This window comes from Pseudophryne corroboree, chromosome 2 (genome assembly GCF_028390025.1).
Source record: "Pseudophryne corroboree isolate aPseCor3 chromosome 2, aPseCor3.hap2, whole genome shotgun sequence".
NCBI classification, from domain to species: Eukaryota; Metazoa; Chordata; class Amphibia; order Anura; family Myobatrachidae; genus Pseudophryne; species Pseudophryne corroboree.
The window spans coordinates 167,581,448-167,605,780 of NC_086445.1; the positions used below are offsets into that span (position 1 = coordinate 167,581,448).

General features: G+C 44.9%; 1 protein-coding gene across 2 annotated transcripts in view; it reads right to left on the reverse strand.

Moving 5' to 3' along the window:
- Nucleotides 1-19,916: 19,916 nt before the first annotated feature.
- Nucleotides 19,917-24,333, reverse strand: part of ARL11 (ADP ribosylation factor like GTPase 11) — a 30,607-nt gene continuing 26,190 nt past the window's right edge. For both annotated transcript variants that reach the window (XM_063951973.1, XM_063951972.1), the window contains exon 2: nt 19,917-22,441. In XM_063951973.1, coding sequence (XP_063808043.1) covers nt 21,887-22,432 — 546 coding nt within the window. In that variant the 5' untranslated portion in view covers nt 22,433-22,441 and the 3' untranslated portion in view covers nt 19,917-21,886. The remainder of the gene's footprint in view (nt 22,442-24,333) is intronic.

The following is a 24,333-nucleotide window of genomic DNA, read 5'->3' on the forward strand; positions in this document are numbered from 1 at the left end:
GTATTTTGAGGGGTATGCTCCATATTCCCACAAAATTTCAACAGGAGTATTTGGCTGCTGAATATGTTATGCACACCAGTGCCTGCAGGAAAGTACTAGTGTCAGAACTGTTATGCACTCCAGTGTCTGCAGGAATGTACTGGTGTTTGAACTGTTATGCAAAACAAATGGACTCACAGACAAACTGGGGAATATGACATAACGTACACAGAAGGTGATAGGGTAACAAAATACACACACAGTGAACAGAGAAGCCCAGAGGCTAAGGAACTGGGTATCTCCCTTGTATTAGAACTGCTCAGATGTAAAAAGCAAGATGTTGTGTTTTAATACGTAGAGAACCCGAAATGCTGTTGCTAAGGGCAACAGCAAAACCCTAAAGGGTTACCAACGGGTGTGGCAGTAAACTCCTTGGTCAGAGATGGAATGATAGACACAAGGAGAGCCTCCACAATCCTGATTCTCACTTGCAGTGCACAGGTTTAAGCTTACTGCCACTAAACTGACCCCTGACACCTAGCACAGTGAGACAGGATTAGACAGGCAAGTGTTAGAATACAGCCGCAAACTTGCTAAGTTCACAGAGTAATAACAGAACCCCAGCAAGCTAAACGACTGACTCCAGTCTTACTGCTAGGTCTGGATTGGCAGAGTGTAATACCAAATCCCCAGGCCTATTTGCAGTAAGCAACAAACAAATACAAAGCTACACCGTACTGGCTAACTTTCATGAACTGACTAACCAACAGAGATTCAGCAGCATCTGCTTACCCTGAAAAGAGGCCTTATAAAGCAGGTGCTGTCCACGCCCGACTCAGACCTCACAGACTGTGAGCACAAAAACCAGCACCGGATCCCCTGCCGTGCACAGAGCCTATAACCACTGCACAGCAAAAGACCCGAACCGGAGTATCAGCTGCACTCAGGTTACTCCACTAGCACTTGTCTCCCGGTTGCCATGACGACGTGGCAGCACAGGGCAGGAGACCCTAACAGATTGCCTATTATAAGAGATTTATAGACGACATATTTCTTTTGTGGAATGGCACCAGGGAGGAATTTCATTCTATGTTGAATGAACTCAATAATCTAGAGTCTACGGTCCGCTTCACTGGGGCTTGTGAATACGATTCCATTAATTTCCTGGATGTGACTGTGTTCCGGGATGGAACGAAACTGGGCTCTACATTATACAGGAAAGAAACTGACAGAAATACCTTCCTGCACGCGACCAGTAAGCATCCACCCACTCTCAAATCAAGTCTACCTATCTCCCAATTCATGAGGGTCTTACGAAATAACACTAATCCTGATACCGCGGAAGCCCAAATTAGACAGATGAAAGAACGTTTCCTCGAGAGGGGATATACAAGGAATGTAGTTGAGAGCTGTCTCATTAAAGCTAGATTGAGACTCCACCAGAAACGTGATCACGGACAGAATCGGATGATATTCGTGACACAGTATGATGATATGGCTCCTGTTATCTCTAAAACCATGAAAAAGCATTGGCCGCTAATAGGGACGGACCCGAAGTTTAAGGATACCTTAGAGAATCCACCAATGATGGCCTACAGGCGTGGTAGAAACTTGAAGCAGATCCTTATGCAACCGGCCCGACGTTTTGACACCAAAGAAAGCATTACGTGACTAGGCTCTAAGAAGCCAGGTTGTTTCAGATGTGTGGGATGTGTGACGTGCCGCTCGCTGTTGCCGGGTACTTCTTTTCCACACCCCCACACTGGCAAACTGATCAACATCCGATATAAGCTTCATTGTAGACTAAGCCATGTTGTCTATATGCTTCTATGCCCATGTGGCCTGGCATACGTTGGGATGACGACCTGCACATTTAGAGAACGCATGGCAAACCACAGGAGCTCGATTCATCAAGCGATTACATCTGGTATGTCTGATAAACCGGTTGCACAACATTTCCTTAGGGCAGGACATCAGGTTTCAGCACTTAGATGTCGCATAATTGATTGGGTACCGGACCCCGAAAGAGGCGGAGATCGTGCTCTTATTTTGAGGAAACTGGAAGCAAGATGGATCTTCAAATTGGGAACTCTAGCCCCCAATGGGCTAAATGAGAATAATCATTTAGGGATTTTCCTTAGGTAATGGACACATTGTTTGTCCTCTGAGACCAATGCACTGTGTAAGGACTATGAAATATATTTTTTATATATACATATATATTTTTTATAATATATTCATATATGTATGTTTTTTATATATATACATATATGTGTGTTTGTTTTTGTGTGTTTTGTTGCTGTTATCTGTCATGATTTACTTTCGCCCGTACCTTACTGGCTCCGACTACCCACAGGCTTTAAACTGAACAACTATAATGGGTCCCCTATAAATCGCAATGATTATGTGATTAGTCTCTAGTTTAGAATTAATTTTTGTGGTTTGATCTTTAATCTTGTGAATTATTTGATCTCTGAATTTGTGACTGATTGGCTGCTTAGCAACTGTCCCATACTGCTATGGGTATGTTGACGTATATTGTGGGTCTCGGGGGCGGTTGCTTGGCAACCGCCGCGAGACGCCAATGTTACCTGTATTTGGGATTGATTTAGGGAGGTGTCTGGCGGGTTGCTTGGCAACCGCCTGAATGTATCACCTCCTCCTACTACGGGATTAGTGCGGGGAGGCGCTCGGATGGTTGCTTAGCAACCGGTCCGATACGTCACTTCCGCTTAGGTATTCATTGGTGGCTGGCGGATATGGGACGGTCTCGTGGCGGTTGCTAGGCAGCCGCTATGGAACGCAAGGCTCATTGGTATATGCCCGTCTAGTGTGGGGGTGGATAATGACAGGTTCTATTTCTCACATTAAATGTGTATAACGCTGGTGATATTGGTTGACAAGAGAGATATATACACCGGTACACACGCACATTTATATAATGGTTGTTCTTGTATATAGTATTCTGAACATAATGGGCTAACTCCGCCCATATGATGACGCAATTTTGACGCGTTTTTTTGAATGGTGGGTAGATAAGGAGCCGGTGAGGCAGGGTCAGTTAGGCTGCTGGTATTCTGACTGTGATGTGACAGCTCTTTGATGTTCTTTGTGTCCCCTGATGACGGTCTGGATGTGACCGAAAACGTTTGGGCTTTATACAATCATATTGGACTGCAGTAAGCAGTCATGCTGTGCTGTCTGGAAAATAAAATTTCGATTTGATATTTAAATCAAGAAAAGACTGGTGAGTGCTCCATTGCCTTTCTCTCTCTCTCTCTCTCTCTCTCTCTATATATATATATATATATATATATATATACCGCTCAAAAAAATAAAGGGTGTTATGTGTTATTTTCAACACTAAAATAACACATCCTAGATCTGAATGAATTAAATATTCTTATTAAATACTTTGTTCTTTACATAGTTGAATGTGCTGACAAAAAAATCACACAAAAATTATCAATGGAAATCAAAGTTATTAACCCATGGAGGTCTGGATTTGGAGTCACACTCAAAATTAAAGTGGAAAAACACACTACACTACAGGCTGATCCAACTTTGATATAATGTCCTTAAAACAATTCAAAATGAGGCTCAGTAGTGTGTGTGGCCTCCACGTGCCTGTATGACCTCCCTACAACGCCTGGACATGCTCCTGATGAGGTGGCGGATGGTCTCCTGAGGGATCTCCTCCCAGACCTGGACTAAAGCATCCGCCAACTCCTGGACAGTCTGTGGTGCAACGAGACTGGTGGTGGATGGTGCGAGACATGATGTCCCAGATGTGCTCAATTGGATTCAGGTCTGGGGAATGGGCGGGCCAGTCCAAAGCATCAATACCTTCATCTTGTAGGAACTGCTGCCACACTTCAGCCGCATGAGGTCTAGCATTGTCTTGCATTAGGAGGAACCCAGGGCCAACCGCACCAGCATATAGTCTCACAAGGGGTCTGAGGATCTCATCTCGGTACCTAATGGCAGTCAGGCTACCTCTGGCGAGCACATGGAGGGCTGTGCGGCCCCCAAAAGAAATGCCACCCCACACCATTACTGACCCACTGCCAAACCGGTCATGCAGGAGGATGTTGCAGGCAGCAGCATAGGCGTGCACAGCACATTTTATTAGGGGGTGCACTGTTGGAGGGGTGTGTCTAGCACCATCTATTGACGGTCAACGTAATATAAAATATCCACCCTTGTACCAATCCTAATACTGCAGATGCATTGTCAGATGTTGCGATGTACACCAAACAAACACCCCTGATGGCACTCACTGCAATTACACTGCTCCTCCTCAGCCTGGTCTGGCTCCCCCTCTCTTTCCCCTGCAAGCTGCAGTCACTCACTGACACTGAGTCGCAGACTAGTTATTGCTGCTGCTGTAAAAACTAGTTACGTGTCAATGCTGCTGCCGACCGCCTGACAGTATTGAATTTGTCTTCCTAAGAGGAATGCTGGCTGCATACTGCTCCTCATCAGTGGCTGACGTTGGCATAGAATAGGAGAGAGGCGGGCGTGTGACGGGTGGGCGTGCGAGCAGCATGATGTCATCACGTCACATCATGCTGTTTTTGTACATTGAGGTGGAGGCGGGAGTATGAAAGCCGGTGGCAGTGGCATCCTTGATTAACCCAGGCGTCCAGTCAGTAATGCAGTCCTGACAGGGTGCATTAATCAGCCTGCATGGCGATCGCTGCATCAGGCATGTGAGATCGGATTGCCGGACATTAGGGGGTGCCTGTGCGCACCAGGCACCCCCCCTGCGCACGCCTATGGGCAGCAGAACATTCTCCTTGGCATCTCCAGACTCTATCACATCTGTCACATGTGCTCAGTGAGACACCTGCTTTCATCTGTGAAGAGCACAGGGCGCCAGTGGCGAATTTGCCAATCTTGGTGTTCTCTGGCAAATACCAAACGTCCTGCACGGTGTTGGGCTGTAAGCACAACCCCCACCTGTGGATGTCGGGCCCTCATACCACCGTCATGGAGTCTGTTTCTGATCGTTTGAGTAGACACATGCACATTTGTGGCTTGCTGGAGGTCATTTTGCAGGGCTCTTGCAGTGCTCCTCCTGTTCCTCCTTGCACAAAGGCGGAGGTAGCGGTCCTGCTGCTGGGTTGTTGCTCTCCTACGGCCTCCTCCACGTCTCCTGATGTACTGGCCTGTCTCCTGGTAGCGCCTCCATGCTCTGGACACTACTCTGACAGACACAGCAAACCTTCTTGCCACAGCTCGCATTGATGTGCCATCCTGGATGAGCTGCACTACCTGAGCCACTTGTGTGGGTTGTAGACTCCGTCTCATGCTACCACTAGAGTGAAAGCACCGCCAGCTTTCAAAAGTGACCAAAACATCAGCCAGAAAGCATAGGAGCTGAGAAGTGGTCTGTGGTCACCACCTGCAGAACAACTCCTTTATTTGGGGTGTCTTGCTAATTGCCTATAATTCCCACCTGCTGTCTATTCCATTTGCACAACAGCATGTGAAATTGATTGTCAATCAGTGTTGCTTCCTAAGTGGACAGTTTGATTTCACAGAAGTGTGATTGACTTGGAGTTACATTGTGTTGTTTAAGTGTTCCCTTTATTTTTTTGAGCAGTGTATATATATTTATATAAATATATATATATATATATATATGTATATACACAGTGGGGCAAAAAAGTATTTGGACAGCCACCGATTTTCAAGTTGACCCACTTAAAAAGATGAGAGAGGTCTGTAATTTCCATCATAGGTACACTTCAACTGTGAGAGACAGAATCTGGAAAAAAACAAAACAGGAAATCACATTGTATGATTTTTAAACAATTTACTTGTAAATTCTTGTGGAAAATAAATATTTGGACACCTACCAAGCAGCAAGATTTCTGGCTCTCACAGACCTGTTACTTCTTCTTTAAGAAGTTCTTCTATCCTCCACTGATTACCTGTATTAATGGCACCTGTTTGAACTGGTTATCTGTATAAAAGACACCTGTCCACACCCTCAAACAGTCTGACTGATACCTCTCCACCATGGCCAAGACCAGAGAGCTATCTAAGGACACCAGGGACAAAATTGTAGAGCTGCACAAGGCTGGGATGAGCTACTCGACAACAGGCAAGCAGCTTGGTGAGAAGAGATCAACTGTTGGCGCAATTATTAAAAAATGGAAGAAATACAAGATCACTGACAATCTCCTTTGCCTGGGGCTCCATGCAAGATATCACCTTGTGGGGTATCAGTGATCTTGAGAACGGTGAGGAATCAGCCCAGAACTACACGGGGGGACCTAGTCAATGACCTCAAGAGAGCTGGGACCACAGTCACAAAGGTTACCATTAGTAACACACTACGTCGTCATGGCTTGAAATCCTGCAGTGCCCAAAAGGTCCACCTGCTTAAGCCAGCACATGTCCAGGCCCATCTAAAGTTTGCCAAAGTGACCATCTGGATGATCCAGAGGAGGATTGGGAGAATATAATGTGGTCAGATGAGAGCAAAATTGAACTTTTTAGTATAAACTCCACTCGCCGTGTTTGGAGGGAGAAGAATGATGAATGGCATCCCAAGAACACCATACCCACTGTGATGCATGGGGGTGGAAACATCATGCTTTGGGGCTTCTTTTCTACAAAGGGGACAGGATGACTGATCCGTATTAAGGAGAGAATAAATGAGGCCATGTATCATGAGATTTTGGGCAAAAACCTCATTCCCTCAGTAAGAGCATTGAAGATGGAACAAGGCTGGGTCTTCCAGCATGACAATGACCCCAAACACACCGCACGGGCAACTAAGGAGTGGCTCCGTAAGTAGCATTTCAAGGTCCTGGAGTGGCCTAGCCAGTCTCCAGACCTCAACCCAATAGAAAATCTGTGAAGGGAGTTGAAAGTTCGTGTTGCCCAGCGACAGCCCCAAAACATGACAGATCTAGAGAAGATCTGCATGGAAGAGCGGGCCAAAATACCTGCTACAGAGTGTGCAAACCTGGTCAAGAACTACAGGAAACGTTTGACCTCTGTAATTGCCAACCGAGGTTATATTACAAAGTATTGAGTAAAACTTTTTGATTGTCCAAATATTTATTTTCTGCAAGAATATACAAATAAATTGTTTAAAAATCATACAATGCGATTTCCTAGTTTTTTCTTTCAGATTCTGTCTCTCACAGTTGAAGTGTACCTATGATGAAAATTACAGACCTCTCTCATCTTTTTAAGTGGGTCAACTTGCACAATCTGTGGCTGTCCAAATACTTTTTTGCCCCACTTTATATATTATATTGAACTATAGAAATAAAAAAATACAGAAGAGAAAATTTCTGTAAATTCACACACATCCACAGAAAACTAGAATCCATGCTAAATACAAATACATTGAAAAAGCCAGATCCACATACAATGCACCGGGGGAAAAAAGGCAGAGCCACCTACAATACACTGCAAAAAGCCAGATCAACATACAGTGCACCAATAAAAATCCAGATCCACATACAATACCCTTAAAAAGCCATGTGATACAGAGAAGCACTGGGGCCTGGGGGGACATGGAGACATACACACTGGTAATTAGGTGGAGGGTGACATGGAAACATATAGAGTGGGGACTGGAGGGGAGAGTATCAGCAGGGACATAGAGAAGGAGAGATAAAGCAGGGACATAGAGATGGAGAGAGGCAGCAGGGAGAGTGACAAAGAGGCAGCAGGGACATAGATAGAGTGGCAGCAGGAACAGAGAGAGACAGCAGAGACATAGACAGAGTGACAGCAGGGACATAGAGAGGCAGGGAAAGGCAGCAGGGGCATAGAGACAGAGGCAGAAAAGACATAGAGATGGAGAGAGAAAGCAGGAACATAGAGACGGAGAGAGGCAGCAGGGAAAGAGAGAGGGAGAGAGAAAGCAGGGACATAGAGATGGAGAGAGACAGCTGGGAAAGGAACAGAGAGACAGCAGGGACATAGAGAGAGTGGCAGCAGGGACAGAGAGAGACAGCAGGGACATAGAACGAGTGGCAGCAGGGACAAAGAGAGACAGGGAGAGGCAGCAGGAGCATAGAGACAGAGGCAGAAGGAACATAGAGATGGAGAGAGAACGCAGGGACATAGAAAGAGTGAATGCAGTGATGGAGAGAGCAGGAACATAAAGAGGCAGCAGGGACATAGATAGAGACAGAGAGGCAGCAGGGACATACCGTAGATAGAGTGGCAGCAGGGTCATAAAGAGAGTGACAGCAGGGACAGAGAGAGACAGCATGGACATAGATAGAGTGACAACAGGGACAGAGACAGCAGGGACAGAGAGAGGTAGCAGGGACATAAAGTGGCAGCAGGGACAAAGAGAGGCAGCAGGGGCATAGAGTGACAGCAGGCACAGAGAGGCAGCAGGGGCATAGAAAGAGTGACAGCAGGGACAGAGAGAGGCAGCAGGGGCATAGATAGAGTGACAGCAGGGACAAAGAGAAACAATGTAGGGACAATTGTAGGGACAATGTAAGATTACCAGTGTTGTGCTGCACATTGATCAAGCCCAACGTGGAAGATGCCGTGGAGGAGGAGTGGGACTCGCAGCAACCTGCTTCCGCTGCACACTATGATGAGGAGGAGGAGTCAGCAGTGGGGAAGAAAGGGGTGTGCACTGTGACCATACAGCCCCTGCTGTGCACGTGCCCAAACACCAGCAAGCATCCCAGGCCCTGTGACTCCACTGTCGCTTGTCACCTGCCAACCCAAACCTCCCTGCTGAAAGAAAGAAAAACTTTGCAGGCCCAGGTGGCCCACTCACAGGGGGTTCTGGAACACTATTCCTGATTATGGAATTTTTCAAATGACCTTCAGGAATGGTATTCCACTGCGTTCCTGGAAGAGGAAGTGTAAACCTGATTCAATCATGCACATTTATGCAGGGTGAGGTAAAAAAAACCTCCCAGATTTTAAAGGTTAACAAAAAAGGCATGGTAAATGCTATTCACAATTTTAGTACACAATCTAAAAGTGCATGAAATACATTTTTTTCTCAATAGGATCATCATTTCTTGGTTTATAGCAGCCTTCAGTTCATTAATGATTCTTGATTGATGTGTGTAGACCTCACCTTTCAGATGGCCCTGTAGAGTGTGTAGAGGCCTTTTGATGAAGCTGATGAGGATTGTTTTCTGCCCACTAACGAAAATTTTTGCTTGTTAATGTAGCCTGATGAATGAAAGGTAGATTCCTTAAGAAATTTTGTCTATAAAGCCAGATATGACCCACCTAGTGTTGCTGAACTTCAGAAATCAACTACAGTTGTGTATCACGAACAGCGGCAGCGCCTTACCTGTCTGTCCGGGAGGGGGCCTGATCTCTTAATGGCTCCCTGTCCTCCCGATGAATGACAGCTGATGCCCCCGGAAGGCAGAGCTTGAAATTTGTCAGCAGTGGGGGCAGGGCGTAAGTCCAGCCCTAGTAGCGAACTGCGGTCTTTTAGGGACTGCATCAGCTGCAGCCCATAGAAGTCATATTGGGCTGCAGTAATAGCAAGGAAGTGGCTTCATATGGGAGGTGCTTTCTCTGTTATGGCCGTCCAAGTGGGAGAAAACACCTACCCTTGGGACTGCCTGTCTGGCTGTGATTAGCAGGGAGTGCTTCCAATGGAAAGTCACTGCCACTGCTTAGCAGTCCCTGGAAGTGGCAGATTTTACTGGGGTGGAGGCTGCAGTCCTAGCCAATAGGTAAAATCCTGTATTGTTCATGAATGAAGGCCATTATCTGGATGATATCATATTCAAAACCAACTGAAAATAAACTGTATTACATACATGGACTTTTAGATGTAACGTTTTGAAAAGCATTTACCATTCCTTTTTGCTAACTTTTAAAATTTGGTAGGTTTCTTTGCCTCACCCTGTTAATCAAAACTGTCTTGTTTAAAACATAGTAAAAGAAAGTGTCCGTAGCTGCTCAAGCATTCCTGGAGATAATTATATATCCGGTGCTAAAAAAGGGGAGGGGTCACAAACAAACAGCGACAGAGAGGGATGGGGGGTGCTTTCCCCCTCCTGGTATCCCCCCAGCACACCGACAATTACCTGTAACTATATATGAACCTATCTGGTAATAGAATTTCAGAGAAATTAGTCACATGCATTTGCAAAGACATGTTTAGATGCTGAGCCACGTTAAGGCTTCAGCATTCCTAACACTACATAATAGCAGTGCCCACATAGGGACATGTGATTTGTCTACAGTAAGGCCTCATGATAAAGGCTCATACAAAAACGTATCCAGACAGAGGGCTAGCTTACCTGGGATTTTCTTTGAGCATACTGCAGCAACATTACTCGCGGGTTCACTGGGGGGAAATAATCAAAAGGCTCCGGGCTAAAGCCCCTGCCCCCTTTATCCCTCCCCTCCATCTATCCCACCCTGTCCTCCTTCCGTCCCACTTCAGAAAAGGAAGTCCACTCCCTCATCTTATCCTCCCACCCTCCACCTGCCCCCTGGACCCCCTCCCCTCCCGTCTTCTCCGCTCCCTCTCCCCCATTGCCTGCTCCCACCTTGCTCACCTCTTTAAGCTGTCCCTCTCTACCAGCATCTTCCCCTCGCCATTCAAACATGATCTGGTCTCAACTATTCTCAAAAAACCCAACCTCGACCCCTCATCACCCACTAACTACCGCCCCATCTCTCTTCTCCCTTTCGCCTCCAAATTACTTGAACGACTGGTCTACAGCCGTCTCACAAGCTACCTCTCTGACAACTCCATCCTCGATCCACTACAATATGGCTTTCGCCCACTCCACTCAACTGAGACTGCCCTGGTGAAAGTTACCAACGACCTGCTTTCGGCCAAATCCAGGGGCCACTTCTCTGCTCATCCTTCTGGGCCTCTCTGCTGCCCTTGACACCGTAGATCATCATTTCCTCCTCCACACACTCCAAAATGCTGGCCTCTCTAGCACTGTCCTTGACTGGTTTTCTTCTTACCTCACTAACCGCTCCTTCTCTGTGTCTGCCTCCAGCACCACCTCACACCCTTCCATCCTTTCTGTTGGTATCCTTCAAGGTTCTGTTCTTGGACTCCTTCTGTTCTCCCTGTACACCTCTTCCCTGGGTGCACTCATTAACTCCTTTGGCCTTCAATACCACCTCTATGCTGATGACACACAACTCTACCTCTCCTCTCTTGATCTGTCCCCCCTCTGTCCTCTCTCAGGTTTCCATCTGCCTCTCCGCAATCTCCTCCAGGATGTCTGATTGCTCTCTGAAGCTCAACATGGACAAAACTGAACTCATCATCTTCCCCCCATCCAGACCAACACCCCCGACCAATATCTCTATCATGGTTGACAACACCACCATCTTCCCCGTTCCCCAACTCCGCTGCTTGGGCGTCACTCTTGACTCCTCCCTCTCCTTTGCAGCCCACATCCAAGCTCTGGCACAATCCTGTCGTTTCCAGCTACGCAACATTGCTCGTATCAGGCCATATCTCTCCCAGAGTGCAACTAAATTCATCATCCACTCACTGGTCATCTCACGACTTTTGACTACTGCTATGTTCTCATTGGCCTCGCTTGCTCCCATCTTGCTCCCCTCCAATCTGTCCTGAACTCCGCAGCTAGGCTTATCTTCCTCTCCCGCCGCACCACATCTGCCACTCCCCTTCGACAAAATCTACACTGGCTCCCATTCCCCTACAGAATCCTCTTCAAACTCCTCACCCTCACATACAAGGCCATCTCTAATTCCACTGCTCCCTACATCTCCAACCTCCTCTCCCTTCATACTCCCTCCCGCCCCCTACGGTCGCCTCTCCACAGCCCTGGTCACTGCTTCCCATGCTCGTATTCAAGACTATGCCCGTGCTGCACCCCTTCAGTGGAACGCACCTCCCCGCTCCATTAGACTCTCCCTGATCTTGCAAAGCTTCAAACGGGCACTAAAAACCCACCTATTCATCAAAGCATACCCTCCCGATGCATAACCCAGTCCCGAAGCCGCGCCTCCATCCCCCTGCCTCATGCCGTGAACATCTCAGCTTTGCTTGCATACTGCCATCAGGCTACCTCCCCCTTGCCTGCACCTCTTGTCATCTGTCTGTCGCCCCTCCCCACTAGATTGTTAGCTCTTCAGAGCAGGGCCCTCTTTCCTCTTGTTATCTAAGCCCTCGTCTCGACACATTTCACTCGCAGCTCTCCCCTACTCTGCGACCATCTTTACCCTGCTAGTAAAGGCTCATCTCCATCTACGGCCACCAGCCTCTAGTAGTAGGATGATCACCCCCTCAATACTTAAATCTTAGCTGTATTATGTCTTGAGAATGTGTGGTGTTCTATGTTACCTGTACTCTATTTCTGTTATTTATTTACTGTAATGCTATGTTTTGTATCCCTGTACTGTCCTTTGTACAGCGCTGCAAAACACATGTGGCGCCTTATAAATAAAATGTAATAATAATAATAATAATAATAATAATGCTAAGTTATGAGGCTAATTGAATCTTAAGAAAAAAGGGGGGTTTGTTAACCGCACAGACTTAAGAACAAAAAATGAATAAATAGATCTAGGTCAAGGGACAATCTATATGTAAGTAACACTCTAGCCCCAAATATTCTGTATCTTGCACTTCTGTGCCTATATATTGATTATAAGAAATGGGGGGTGCTCCCTGAGAGTTGGGTTAAATTTTTTTACAAAACTTTACCAAGAGAGGTAAACATGAACTCTCCTATGATGGGGCACTCAAATGTTGTTCAAATATATATATGTGCTACATCCTTGGATCAATAATAGGGAAATAGAAAAAGAAGAAAAAGGATAGAGATAGAAAAACACTCTATTGAAACTTAACTTTTATTATATAATGATTAAAATAGTTTAGAGATAGCACTCTCTTTATCTAAAAAGGCGAAATATAAACACACAACATACAGTACAACATGTAACAAAAATAAAAAGTACAGGTAATGTCTAAACTCCAACGTGCCTTAGCCCTCTTAAGTATTAGAGAGTAATTTTATGAATGACACCATCAGAGATTAAGTCAAGACCTTATGCAGTGTTTTCTGCATTTTCAAGACCACAGTAGCAAGGTGTCAGTAACCCCTGAACTGGCTGCACTGATCTTAGTATTATCAGCCAGTATCTGAGGCGAATGAGACACAGTGCATATTGACTGGCCTGATCTACGTTTCCAATGACTAGCATCAGTAATGGTCTCTCACCACGCATATAATGCTATAGCACATGTGTGGCAGCAGAACCGCGAAGTTTGACATATAGTCTTGCCTTCATACACTCTGTACTCTTTTTCAACACCAGAGCAGGTTAAGTGTCAGTAGCTTTCTCATTGGCTGCACTGACCACAGGTCATCAACCAAAAGAAGAGGTGAATAAGACACTCTCCATTGATGCTCTGGCACTGTCTGTGACTCTAGAGACTGGCACGAATAAGGGTCTCTCACCTACGTATATAATGCAAAAGCACATATGAGGCAGCAGAACCAAGAAAAATGCCATAAGGTCTTGACTTAATCTCTGATGGTGTCATTCATAAAATTACTCTCTAATACTTAAGAGGGCTAAGGCCCGTTGGAGTTTAGACATTACCTGTACTTTTTATTTTTGTTACATGTTGTACTGTATGTTGTGTGTTTATATTTCGCCTTTTTAGATAAAGAGAGTGCTATCTCTAAACTATTTTAATCATTATATAATAAAAGTTAGGTTTCAATAGAGTGTTTTTCTATCTCTATCCTTTTTCTTCTTTTTCTATTTCCCTATTATTGATCCAAGATGTAGCACATATAGATTTTTGAACAACATTTGAGTGCCCCATCATAGGAGAGTTCTTGTTTACCTCTCTTAGTAAAGTTTTGTAAGCTAATTGAATCTTCCCATATGGATCTAAAATAAAATAGCTGTAGAATATTGTTAAACCTCAGAATTGATTTGTCTAAGAGCATTTCTCATATGCAGCATTATCCAGAACGTCAATGAGTTAGATTATATTTCAGTACAGAGAGATATTTCAAAACTTGAATGCTAACTGTTATCCACTGTTCATCACTTTCCTTTCTCTATAGCAGTGGTTCTCAAGCTGTGTGCCGTGGCACCCTGGGGTGCCTCGGGACACTGGCAGGGGTGCCTTGGATTGGTGGTCTAGGAACCATTCAAATTATTTATGGTCAATATCAGCGGTGCAAGTATGTGGGTACGCTCGGGTATGGAGTACCCTTAAGAATTTGGCAGCGGGTACGCAGTACCACCTGCCACACACTTTGCTATTACCAGAATTATAATGTGTCACAAAGCAACAAGACCATGGCTTCTCTCACTTTGTCAGGGTTACTGGGAGTGCGACAGTGGCTGTATTTTCCCGTTATTACGGAGGCATTACTTTATATTGTTAATAAATTGGGAGCATTACTATATATTTCTATTTCACTGGAGGTATCACTATATATTTCTATTATACTGGAGGCACTACTATATATTTTTAGCCTTGCCTCCAGATTCCCCCCAAAAAAGGGGCTGCCATGTGGCCTCGCAGCTAGTGTCATGTAGCCACTCCAATTAGCAGCATGTGGCCACGCCCCCTCACAACACATGGCCACGCCCATGTTCATCACTCAGTACCGCTAAGAAAATATTTCTACTTGCACCACTGGTCAATATAATAGGCAATCCATTTCTGGTGGCTGTCAATCATAAAATATGTGGACAAGCAGAAGTGAATCCTGGCCCTCACCACATAACTGGACCTAAAGATGACATATAAACACAATTTACTCAATTTTATAATTTTGCTGAATTTCTAAATAAGAAGCTTTTGGCCTAGGGATGCCCTGCAAAAAATTCTGATACTCTAGGGCGCTGTGATTCAAAAAAGTTTGAGAACCTCTGCTCTATAGTATGATCTATGCAACTAGTCATCACATTAACTCTACCATAGATCTCTAAGAGATCATCTCTGCATTTGAAACTGTGGATGATCATGTGATATGAGGAATCCTAGGAGGTGCATGAATGAATAATTTCTTACTACAATTGATGAATGTACGAAACAGCAATACAGCTAAATCTCTGAAAAGTAGATTTGTGCTATTGGCCAAATCTTTTGATCTGTTACATTTCCCTTGTTCTAATATAAAAAAAGTTCAATAAAATTATTTATAATTGGTTGTGAGGGACACTGGTATCTTAATATTTTATATACACTGACCCCCATTATACATTTCCCCCCAAAAAAATAAAATCCTGGGGCACACATATTATTAATTTATTTTTATTGGTTCATTGCATGAAGGACTTTTTTCTGTAATCCGGGTAGTGACGAATGTCAACATGGTCACTGTCAACATGATTGTTGGGGAGACTCCTTAAAATAGTATCAATCTCCCTGGCTCCCTGAAGAGTCTAGCAATCTCCCTGATTGCACCTTACCCCCATTATGTAGCTATTATATTCTTGGGGATACAAGGAAATCATAAATATACTGTATACATTCAAATGGGATCATCCCTATGGCTACATGCATTTTTAAATAAGGTTTCTCATAGCCACATATATGGAACCACTTGCAAAAAAAATAAATGAGCAATCCCTGAAAATGATTAGTGTCTTCTCATCAAAAAAGTAGATCTTACTAACTGCAAGTACCCAGCAGCTATCACCTACAGTAAGTGAATATTCAGTGATGTTATTGGTTCCTCATTCATTGATAGGCTGCTATAGTACAGTATGTCATGAATATGGGTTTAGGCCACAAAATGGGGATCAGTATGATTTGCCGGCGCTTGGGATCCCGGCGCTCGTAATGCAGACGCCGGCATCTCAATTGTTAATAAGTCGACAGGAGTGAGTAAGGGGTGTTCCCCCCTCTCCACAACCCCCTAACCCTACCCCCCCCCCCCCCCCCACACACACACCAGCCTAACCCTAACCTCCTCCCTTGGTGCCTAACCCTTACACCCCCCCATAGGTGCCTAAACCTAACCCCTCATCCCCACTACCTAAACCTAACCCTCCCCCCCTGCGCAGCCTAACCCTAACCCTCTGAGGGGGTTGCCTAACCCTACCCCTCCCCCCCCTACCCTAACCCCCTGGGACACAGCCTAATCCTAGTCTTCCCGCTCGTGGTTTACCTGACTTTCGGCCCGTTGTCTCCTTGTTCGGGATGCTGGCTGTCGGTATTCCGTTACCAGGATGTTGTACTCTTCTAGATGCCGGTGTCAGTATTCTGACTGCCGGGATACCGACAGCCGGGATCCTGACTGCTTCCCAAAAAATGTATGTATGTACATTGTTTAGGTGTTGGGTGCATTTGAATTGTATTGTGTACAGTATGCCCTGAGCTCTCACAATACTGAATAGTCATACAGTAGTTAAAGTACAAATGAAACAATAAATACGACTTGTCACGTTGCGATTACACAAGCTGCAGGTAGATGACTTATAGTCACAAGAAATTAATGTACTGAAAGAATTATATACTGTAAAATAAAGCAACACCTATACATCATTACACATACAATCCTGTTACACATTGTGCTGCTATGTACTTGTGTGACAAAGGAAGAATATGTCAAAGGGACTCTTACCATATATATTTCTAATCTCCCTTTCTATTTATGTCTAATTGAAATATTCCCAGATTATTGTCTAAAAATATTTTTGTCGCATGATTCTAACAAGTTTCTCGAATGCAGCAAATAAGTCAAATTGCAGATGTCACCATTCAGTACAGTTGTCGTTTTTATTTTTTATTTTATTTCTCTTCACCATAATCCATTTATCTCTTCCCAGAACTAAATGGTGCCCCAGCCAATCAGCTCCCAACTGTCATTTTTCAAACATATGACAGATATGGGCTGGACACATAACAGTTAGGAGCTGATTGGCTGGAGCACCATTTATCATGTGCAACAAGTTCTATCATTCACAACGAGTTTTATCACTTGTTAAATAAGACCCTTAATTTATACAGAAGTAGGTGAAAATGTTTTAACATTCATAAGTTTGATCACTCGTTCATAAATGGGACAAGAAGTGTCAAACAGATATCTCCTGGTTACAATTCTCCACCGATAATTTCCACAGTCCCCAAATGTAGACATGTAATTCATCAAATTCAGAATAAAAGCATTCTTTTTTTACTTTTGAGTGTTACTGTACGCCACCCTAAGATGGCATACAGTGCCTGATAGTGTGCACAAGCTGCTGTTTACATGGCAGCTTGTGCAGCAGAGGCATCTGAAAGATCCCTCCCCCCCTGTGTCACATTGGCTGCAGCTCTCAGCAGGGGGCCGGGGAACAGACAGTGGGGACAGTGGGGTGGTATTCATGTGACCGCCGGTCTGCTGACCGACAGTCACATGACCTCCTTCCCCATCCCGCCGGCTCAGTATCCCGATGGTCGGCATGCCGACCAACAGGGACTATTTCCACTCGTGGGTGTCCACGACACCCATAGAGTGGGAATAGAACCCGTGGTGACCGCAGGTCGCCACCGAGCCCGCAAGTGACTTGCTGCACTCGCCCCTCCCCACCAGGATCCCGGCGTCGTATGCTGCCGGGATCCCGGCGTCGGTAAGGTGACGGCGGTCAGGAGACCGCCAGTCAGCCGTACTACACCCTTGACAGTGAAGGAGGGGGAAATCATTATGCAGCTGCAGGTGAGGCAGATGTAACATGTGCAGAGAGAGTTATGGGCCCTACATACTGGCAGATAATACTGAAAGATACCGTTTATGTCTTTCAGTGTGGAGGCACCAACGATGAACGATGTGCGCCCCCGCGCTTGTTTATCGCTGGTGCCCCGTCGCTTGTGCATGCAGGCCAATATGGACGAGATCGGCCATATTTGCCTGCACTGCTATGGAGCCGGGTGACGGGTGGGAACGAAGAAACTTCACTCCCCCCGTCACTGCCCCCCCGCCGCAGGGTCGCCCGTCGGCCATATCCGCCGTTGGGCAGCTCGGCGGGGGATCGCGCTGTGTGTAGGGCCCATTAGATTTGGGTGGGGTGCGTTCAAACTGAAATCTAAATTGCAGTGTAAAAATAAAGCAGCCAGTATTTACCCTGCACAGAAACAACATAACCCACCTAAATTTATCTATCTCTGCACATGTTACATCTGCCCTACCTGCACTGCACATGGTTTTGCCCATTAGAGGAAGATTTTGCTTTGAATTAGGCCCAGTGCGCATACATACAAACTGCGTAAATGGACATAAAATATAACTAAGATGATACACGAATAGGAAAAAACTACAAAACCTGTGACTGTCCCTTAAAAATAGTTGTCAGCGTTGTACAAATTAATTACTTCTGAATGACAAAGCACAGCCAGAAATAGTAGTGTATTAATAATATGACTCATTATAGATAGCGTCGGTCTAATTATGGCCCACAGATGTCTGTGGTGATGACAGAGCACTTTGTTCACTGCTGACTGAATGAAAATGGAATCAGAGTAACTCATACTTGCCTACCCTCCCGTATTCCCCGCTATAAGCTGTGAGCACCCGCTACCCCAGAAAGCCAGGAGAATCCCTTGGTTTCCATACTGTCCCATCAAAACTCCAGACTACGCATGTGCGAATCTGGGTATGGCGGGTGCAGGGCCCGAATTCCAGGACATCACAACACGTGACGTCATTATGCTTACTATACTATAGGCCAGCCGCTGCGTAATTGTGGGTAGCGGTGGCCGCCTAGCCCAGCCCCAGCACACAGTCACACTGCCTTCCACAGAGTCTGATGCCAGTGACTGGCGGCAGCAGCAGTATCTTTCCTGCCCCTGGCGGGCGGCCCAAGCGACCTATGCACTATCTATTCCTAGTAAAAAAATGAATGTATGTAGCAACTCTGTATTACTCTCGAGAGCTTACATGATTTTTTGCTCTGGCGCAGATGATTTCTCTTGGGATCTGGCCAGGTGCAATGCTTTTGAGATAAGGATTGCTTTGGCTTAAGGTTATGATCTCAGTGGATAGCTCTCTGAAATGACAGGCTGTCTGCAAGTCCCCAGTTAGTCCTCACAGTCCCAGCCTCACACTGAACCCCCTCCCTCACTGCTACCCCTCTTCAAACTGAACCCCCTCCAGCTTGTAACTGTAATTTGATAGACTGTACCAGATAAATGATAACTAGAGGCTGATTGGTTACTATGGGTATTTCTCCACTTTTATCTCCCTCACAGATTTGATACATCTCCCCTGTAATGGGTAAATTGATGACAGATTACTGTTCATGCATACACTCCAACATTTTACACATAAAAATCGGTACAAATTTGAAAAGGGGCGTGGCCTTTTCCTATACTTTCAATGGAAGTTTGGAGAGCTAAAAATCGGTACAGACCATAAAAAAAAGGTACCGTACCTGCTAAAAAGGTACAGGTGGAGGGTATGTTCATGTACCCACTGACACTTAATGGGGGGGGGTCTGTTATTAGTGTGCTGTCTGGGTAGCTTGGGCTCAATCATAAAAGGAAGCCAGATGAGTAGCTATCACAGGTGATACTACTTAGGTTATTCTTTACTGTGTAATCACGTGTAGCGTGAAATAGTGGAAAATGTGCAATTATTGAGTATAATAATTTATAGTTATTGTGAATAAATCCTACTATTTCCCTACTTTGGTATGCAATGATAGGTGACAGTCAATAGCCGATGATATGGTCGATATGCATTAAGGATGACAGGTACAAAAGGTTGACAGGTAGTGTCTGATCTCAGTGTCTAATAAAGTTTTGGTATTCAAGAGCAGACAAGACCAGTGAATTCTGCAATCACTTTGTCATCTTCTTTACTGTATCCTCTGTCCCTTCCCCCCGTTTACATAGAAATAGACTTGAAGCCCCTCTCTTTTTTTGCAGGGGTTAAACACAAAAACAAAATGGAATAAGGCCCACTATGACTAATACTAATGCTGCCTGACTAATATCCACAAGGCAAAGGTTCCTGTTAAAAGTTTTATTTTTTTCAAGCATGTCAAACATGATTGGTCATTCCTACACACCCAGGTTTTTAAAATATCAAACGAGGATGAGGGAGAAGACAGAAAAGAGGTGAACTACATAGCAGCAAATCCGAAACCAAGTTCATTCGCCAACAATTTACTGGCATATTTCTGGGAAACACAGTTTGGGTTCAGGATTAAGGGGTCTATTCATGAAGCAGTGAAAGTGTGGAGAAGTGAGCCAGTGAAGAAGTTGCCCATGGCAACCAATCAGCTGCTACGTATAATTTTATAGAATGCATTTTATAAATGTTACCTCATCACTGATTGGTTGCCATGGCCAACTACTCCACTGGCTCACTTCTCTACGCTGCTTCATGAATAGACCCCTAAACCACTAAAAAGAATCCATGCAGCTGTTCCCACTGTACATCTCTTAAAATAAAATATTTATAAAATGTAATTATTATTATTATTATTATTAACAATGAAATGTTCACATATATAAATGTAAACAGCTTTACATAAATAAAAAGAACAATTTTACATAGTTAAAACAAGAAGTGCAGGGTGCGTGTTTGTTAGAGTGTACAGTTACTATGACCTTCTATATGGGTCTGTTTCAGGTTCGGCAGCAGCAGAATTACAGTATTTGCTAGTTATTATTAGTGGAACATAATGCCTGATTCAGAGATTGTTGCAAATACCGTCACAGTTGCAATTCCGTAAGCAGTGGTTGTGTGCAGTGCGACTTAGATGCAAAAAATAAGTCCACTGCGTTTGACATCAACATTGCATCCATCTGTTTAGTTAACCCTCTGCTTCTCTCTTCTTGTCTCTCTCAGGGCCGTTTCTTCGGGCAGGCGAGCAGTGCAACCGCGCTGGGCGCCCGCCGCGGCACTAACTGTGGCTCCCTGCTTCCCCCTCTTATTTCTCCCCGAGTAACCCGCTCGGGGGGCGGAGTTTCACGGAATGACGCGGTTGTGTTGTTACGTCACGACGCAACCCCATCACTCCGCGAACCCCCCCCCCCCCCCGAGCGGAGTACAGAGGGGGATCCAAGTTAGGAAGAGGGAAAGGCCGGCACGAGGAGCGACTGGTGAGGCGGGCCGAAGAGCGGTAATCGCCTCTGTAAGTATTCTCTCTCTCTCTCTCTCAATGTGTAAAATGGGGACACCTGTCGTAATGTGTGAAATGGGGACTCTTGCCTGCCGTAGTGTGGGGATTTAATGTATCAAGGGCATTGCAGTGTGTGGTATAATATGGTGCAGGGGGCATTACTGTGTGGGGCTTAATATGGTAGAATTTTTTTTTCCTGTGGTGGTCGTGATCTGTTGGAGCAGGGTCAAAAACTGGATTGTGAGGTAGTCTTTTCAGACGAGGCCACACCCATTTAAATGAGGCCACACCCATTTAAATGAGGCCAAGCCCCCTTGCCGGGTGCGTGCAAGTTTTTTTTTTATCTAGGTGTGGGGGGGGAGGGGGCACATTTTTTTTATGTCATGAGGGGGCGCATTTTTAAATCTCGCACTGGGAGCCAAATTGGCTAGAAACAGCCCTGGTCTCTCTTATATAAATCCTGTATCTGCAAAATCTGCAAATGCCCGTGTCCCACCTAGTCAACTACAGACAACATTTTTTTATATTGTTGCTGCTCTATTTCAGTTTAGAACCAAGAAAATCATTGACATTTACTAGAAGGCAGAGTACAGTAATTTTCATTTCATGTGACTGACATTACTATTTGCATTTTGATAACATGAATTGGTCCCACTTTGTACCCTTACAAAGCGTGCTCATCTGATTGCAGTAAAAACAGTTACATACAAATGTACTTAGCAAATGACCCTAGATGTTCTCATCCTCTGACGAAACATTTAAATAACATGACATGTAAACAACCTTGGAATTATTAATCCACTTTGAAAGATGTTTTGCATACAAATTATGGACCAAAAATTCCTAAGAATCATTTTTGGGTCTCATGTCTCTTTAATAGACGTAGGACTGCGTTCACCGCCTCAGCCAAACCTTCTCCAGTATAAGCGCTACAGGCTTGTATTTCCCATGGTCTATCATCATAATTCTCCAGTTTTAGAACTTTGACAAGCTCCTTGGTGGATAGGGCATCAGGTGCATCCTTCTTGTTGGCCAAAACCAAAAATGGAACTCCAGCCATATTTTCATTATTCAGTATAGTCAGTAGTTCTGCCGTAGCATCCGGTATTCTGGGCTTATCAGAACTGTCAACAACAAAGATGAGAATGTCTGTATCTTCTAAGTACTCTTTCCAGTTGGATCGCAGTTTGTCTTGACCTCCCACATCCCACACTGTTACAAAGACATTTTTGGCCATTTCTAGAGACTCCACGTTGAATCCGACAGTTGGAAAGGTCTCCACTGTTTGATTCATTTTAAGTTTATACAGAATAGTTGATTTTCCAGAAAAGTCAAGACCCATCATAACTACCCGTGCTTGCTTCTTGTGAACAGGTTTAGAATTTTGTCCTCCCATGATGAAGTTCTAAAAGATAAACATTTATAAAGTTAATATAACCACTCTCTTGTAAATAACAAAGGCACTGCAAATGTAACAAGCATGCAGAGCTTGATGCGTTTTATAGCCATGGACTTTTGTCCGAAGCAAGCAGCCTGACATCTCTACTCCTTTCAAATAAGGCATCTCATTCATAGCTCTACAGTTTCCAGAAACAAGAAGATGGCATTGTCATACTGTGATACTGTAAGACTCCAAGAACTGGATTCCCATCCATCACGTACTCAGGACACCTCCATCAAAAGACCGGGATCATAGATTCCGAAAAAGAGGACTAATTTACCCACATGTACCACTCCAGAATTGAATATCAATGTCAACATATGGAAATGTACAAATGCTTTTATAGTTTCATATTAACTTCAAATTGGATCTTTTTATTTGGTTTATTTGTATGTTTGATTTAATTAAAACATATTAACATGTTATAGAGTGAATTCTATATGGGTATATTAAATAACACTTTATGACATTGCTTGACAAATCTCACGGACCAGGTCGCCATGGCCCCTAGATTTTGCTGCCTGGCAACCAGATTATGCAGGGAGGGAGGAAGCGGATCCTCATCAGGCCCAGCAGAGATTCGTTGGTGTCTGTATCTTGGCGGCCATATCATACACAGGAGTGCATGTACTAAGTGTCTGTCCCAGCCTTTTATGACTGCTGTGCCTGTCCGTCCCGGCCTGCGCTGACATCTCCTGTCCGTCCCAGCCTGTGCTGTCTGCTGTCTGGCTGCATAGAGCTGTCCGGTAAGAAGGTCTATGCGTGGCCCAAGGATTGCGGCTTCAGAGGAAGTGACAATGTTGCCACAGGAAGGAGGGGTATTGTTTTCCTGGCGGGGGTGGCTGGGGAGGTGTAGTATGTCATGGGGCACCCCCTTCGTTCTGTGGCCATGGTGGTTAGTTGCCCGTGGGGGTTATCTGCCCATCAATATAGCCGGGGGTGGGGGGAGTGTGCTGGTGGTAGTTGTGGGGGTGTTATTTGCCCGGGGAGTAACTGCACAGGGGAATCATATGGGGGTGGGGAGTTTCTGGTGGGGGGGGGGGGGGGGGGCTGGCTTCTACACTTTCATCCTGGCTCCCAGATTTTAGAAAAATTTGTCAAATCCTGCTTTATGGGGTCTGTTTACTAAGCCTTGGAGAGAGAAAAAGTGGACAGAGATGACAGGAGCTAATTATCTGGCACTTCATCCAGGTTCCAGACTGTGCTCTTGAGTTATACACTATACATATGTTACCTTATACTTCACAGGACTATGGTGTATTTTATAAGTGCATTGGTGTTAGTAATTTGGTACATTGTTATGAATGCACTAGCAATATTTACCATATATATTTATCAAGGTGCCCAGCCAATGCCCTCTCTAATGGTTAGTCAAATCTCTGTGGCAGTTGGCCATACTCCTAAACATGGGCTCCTACCACTGCATTCGTCCGGTGGGCCCTTCATGCTCCAGGCTGACAGTGGGTAGATGTGAGAGGCTTATGGGGGAATCTCATTGGTAAATACAAGAAATCAGACGTGTGGGAGTTCTGGTGGCACGTGGAAAGGGCTGATGGGCATGTAAGTGGCATTTGAGGAGGCATTTATGGTTGCTGTATGCAGGCTGAGGGACAGTTTTTTTACTGGAGGAAATCAACATTTCTTCATGTACAATGTTAGTATTAGCATGTTGTCGTTACAGCCCACCCAACTCATGTCTGCTGTCATATTAGGGGATCATAGGTCAATAGGATTGGTAAAATGTGAACACCAATATAAGGGATTTGCAGCATTAGTAAATGACATGGGCTGACCTGTGATGCAACAAGCTGGTCAGGAAGGACAGTCCCCTTATACAAGTATAGCAGTCTGTGCCA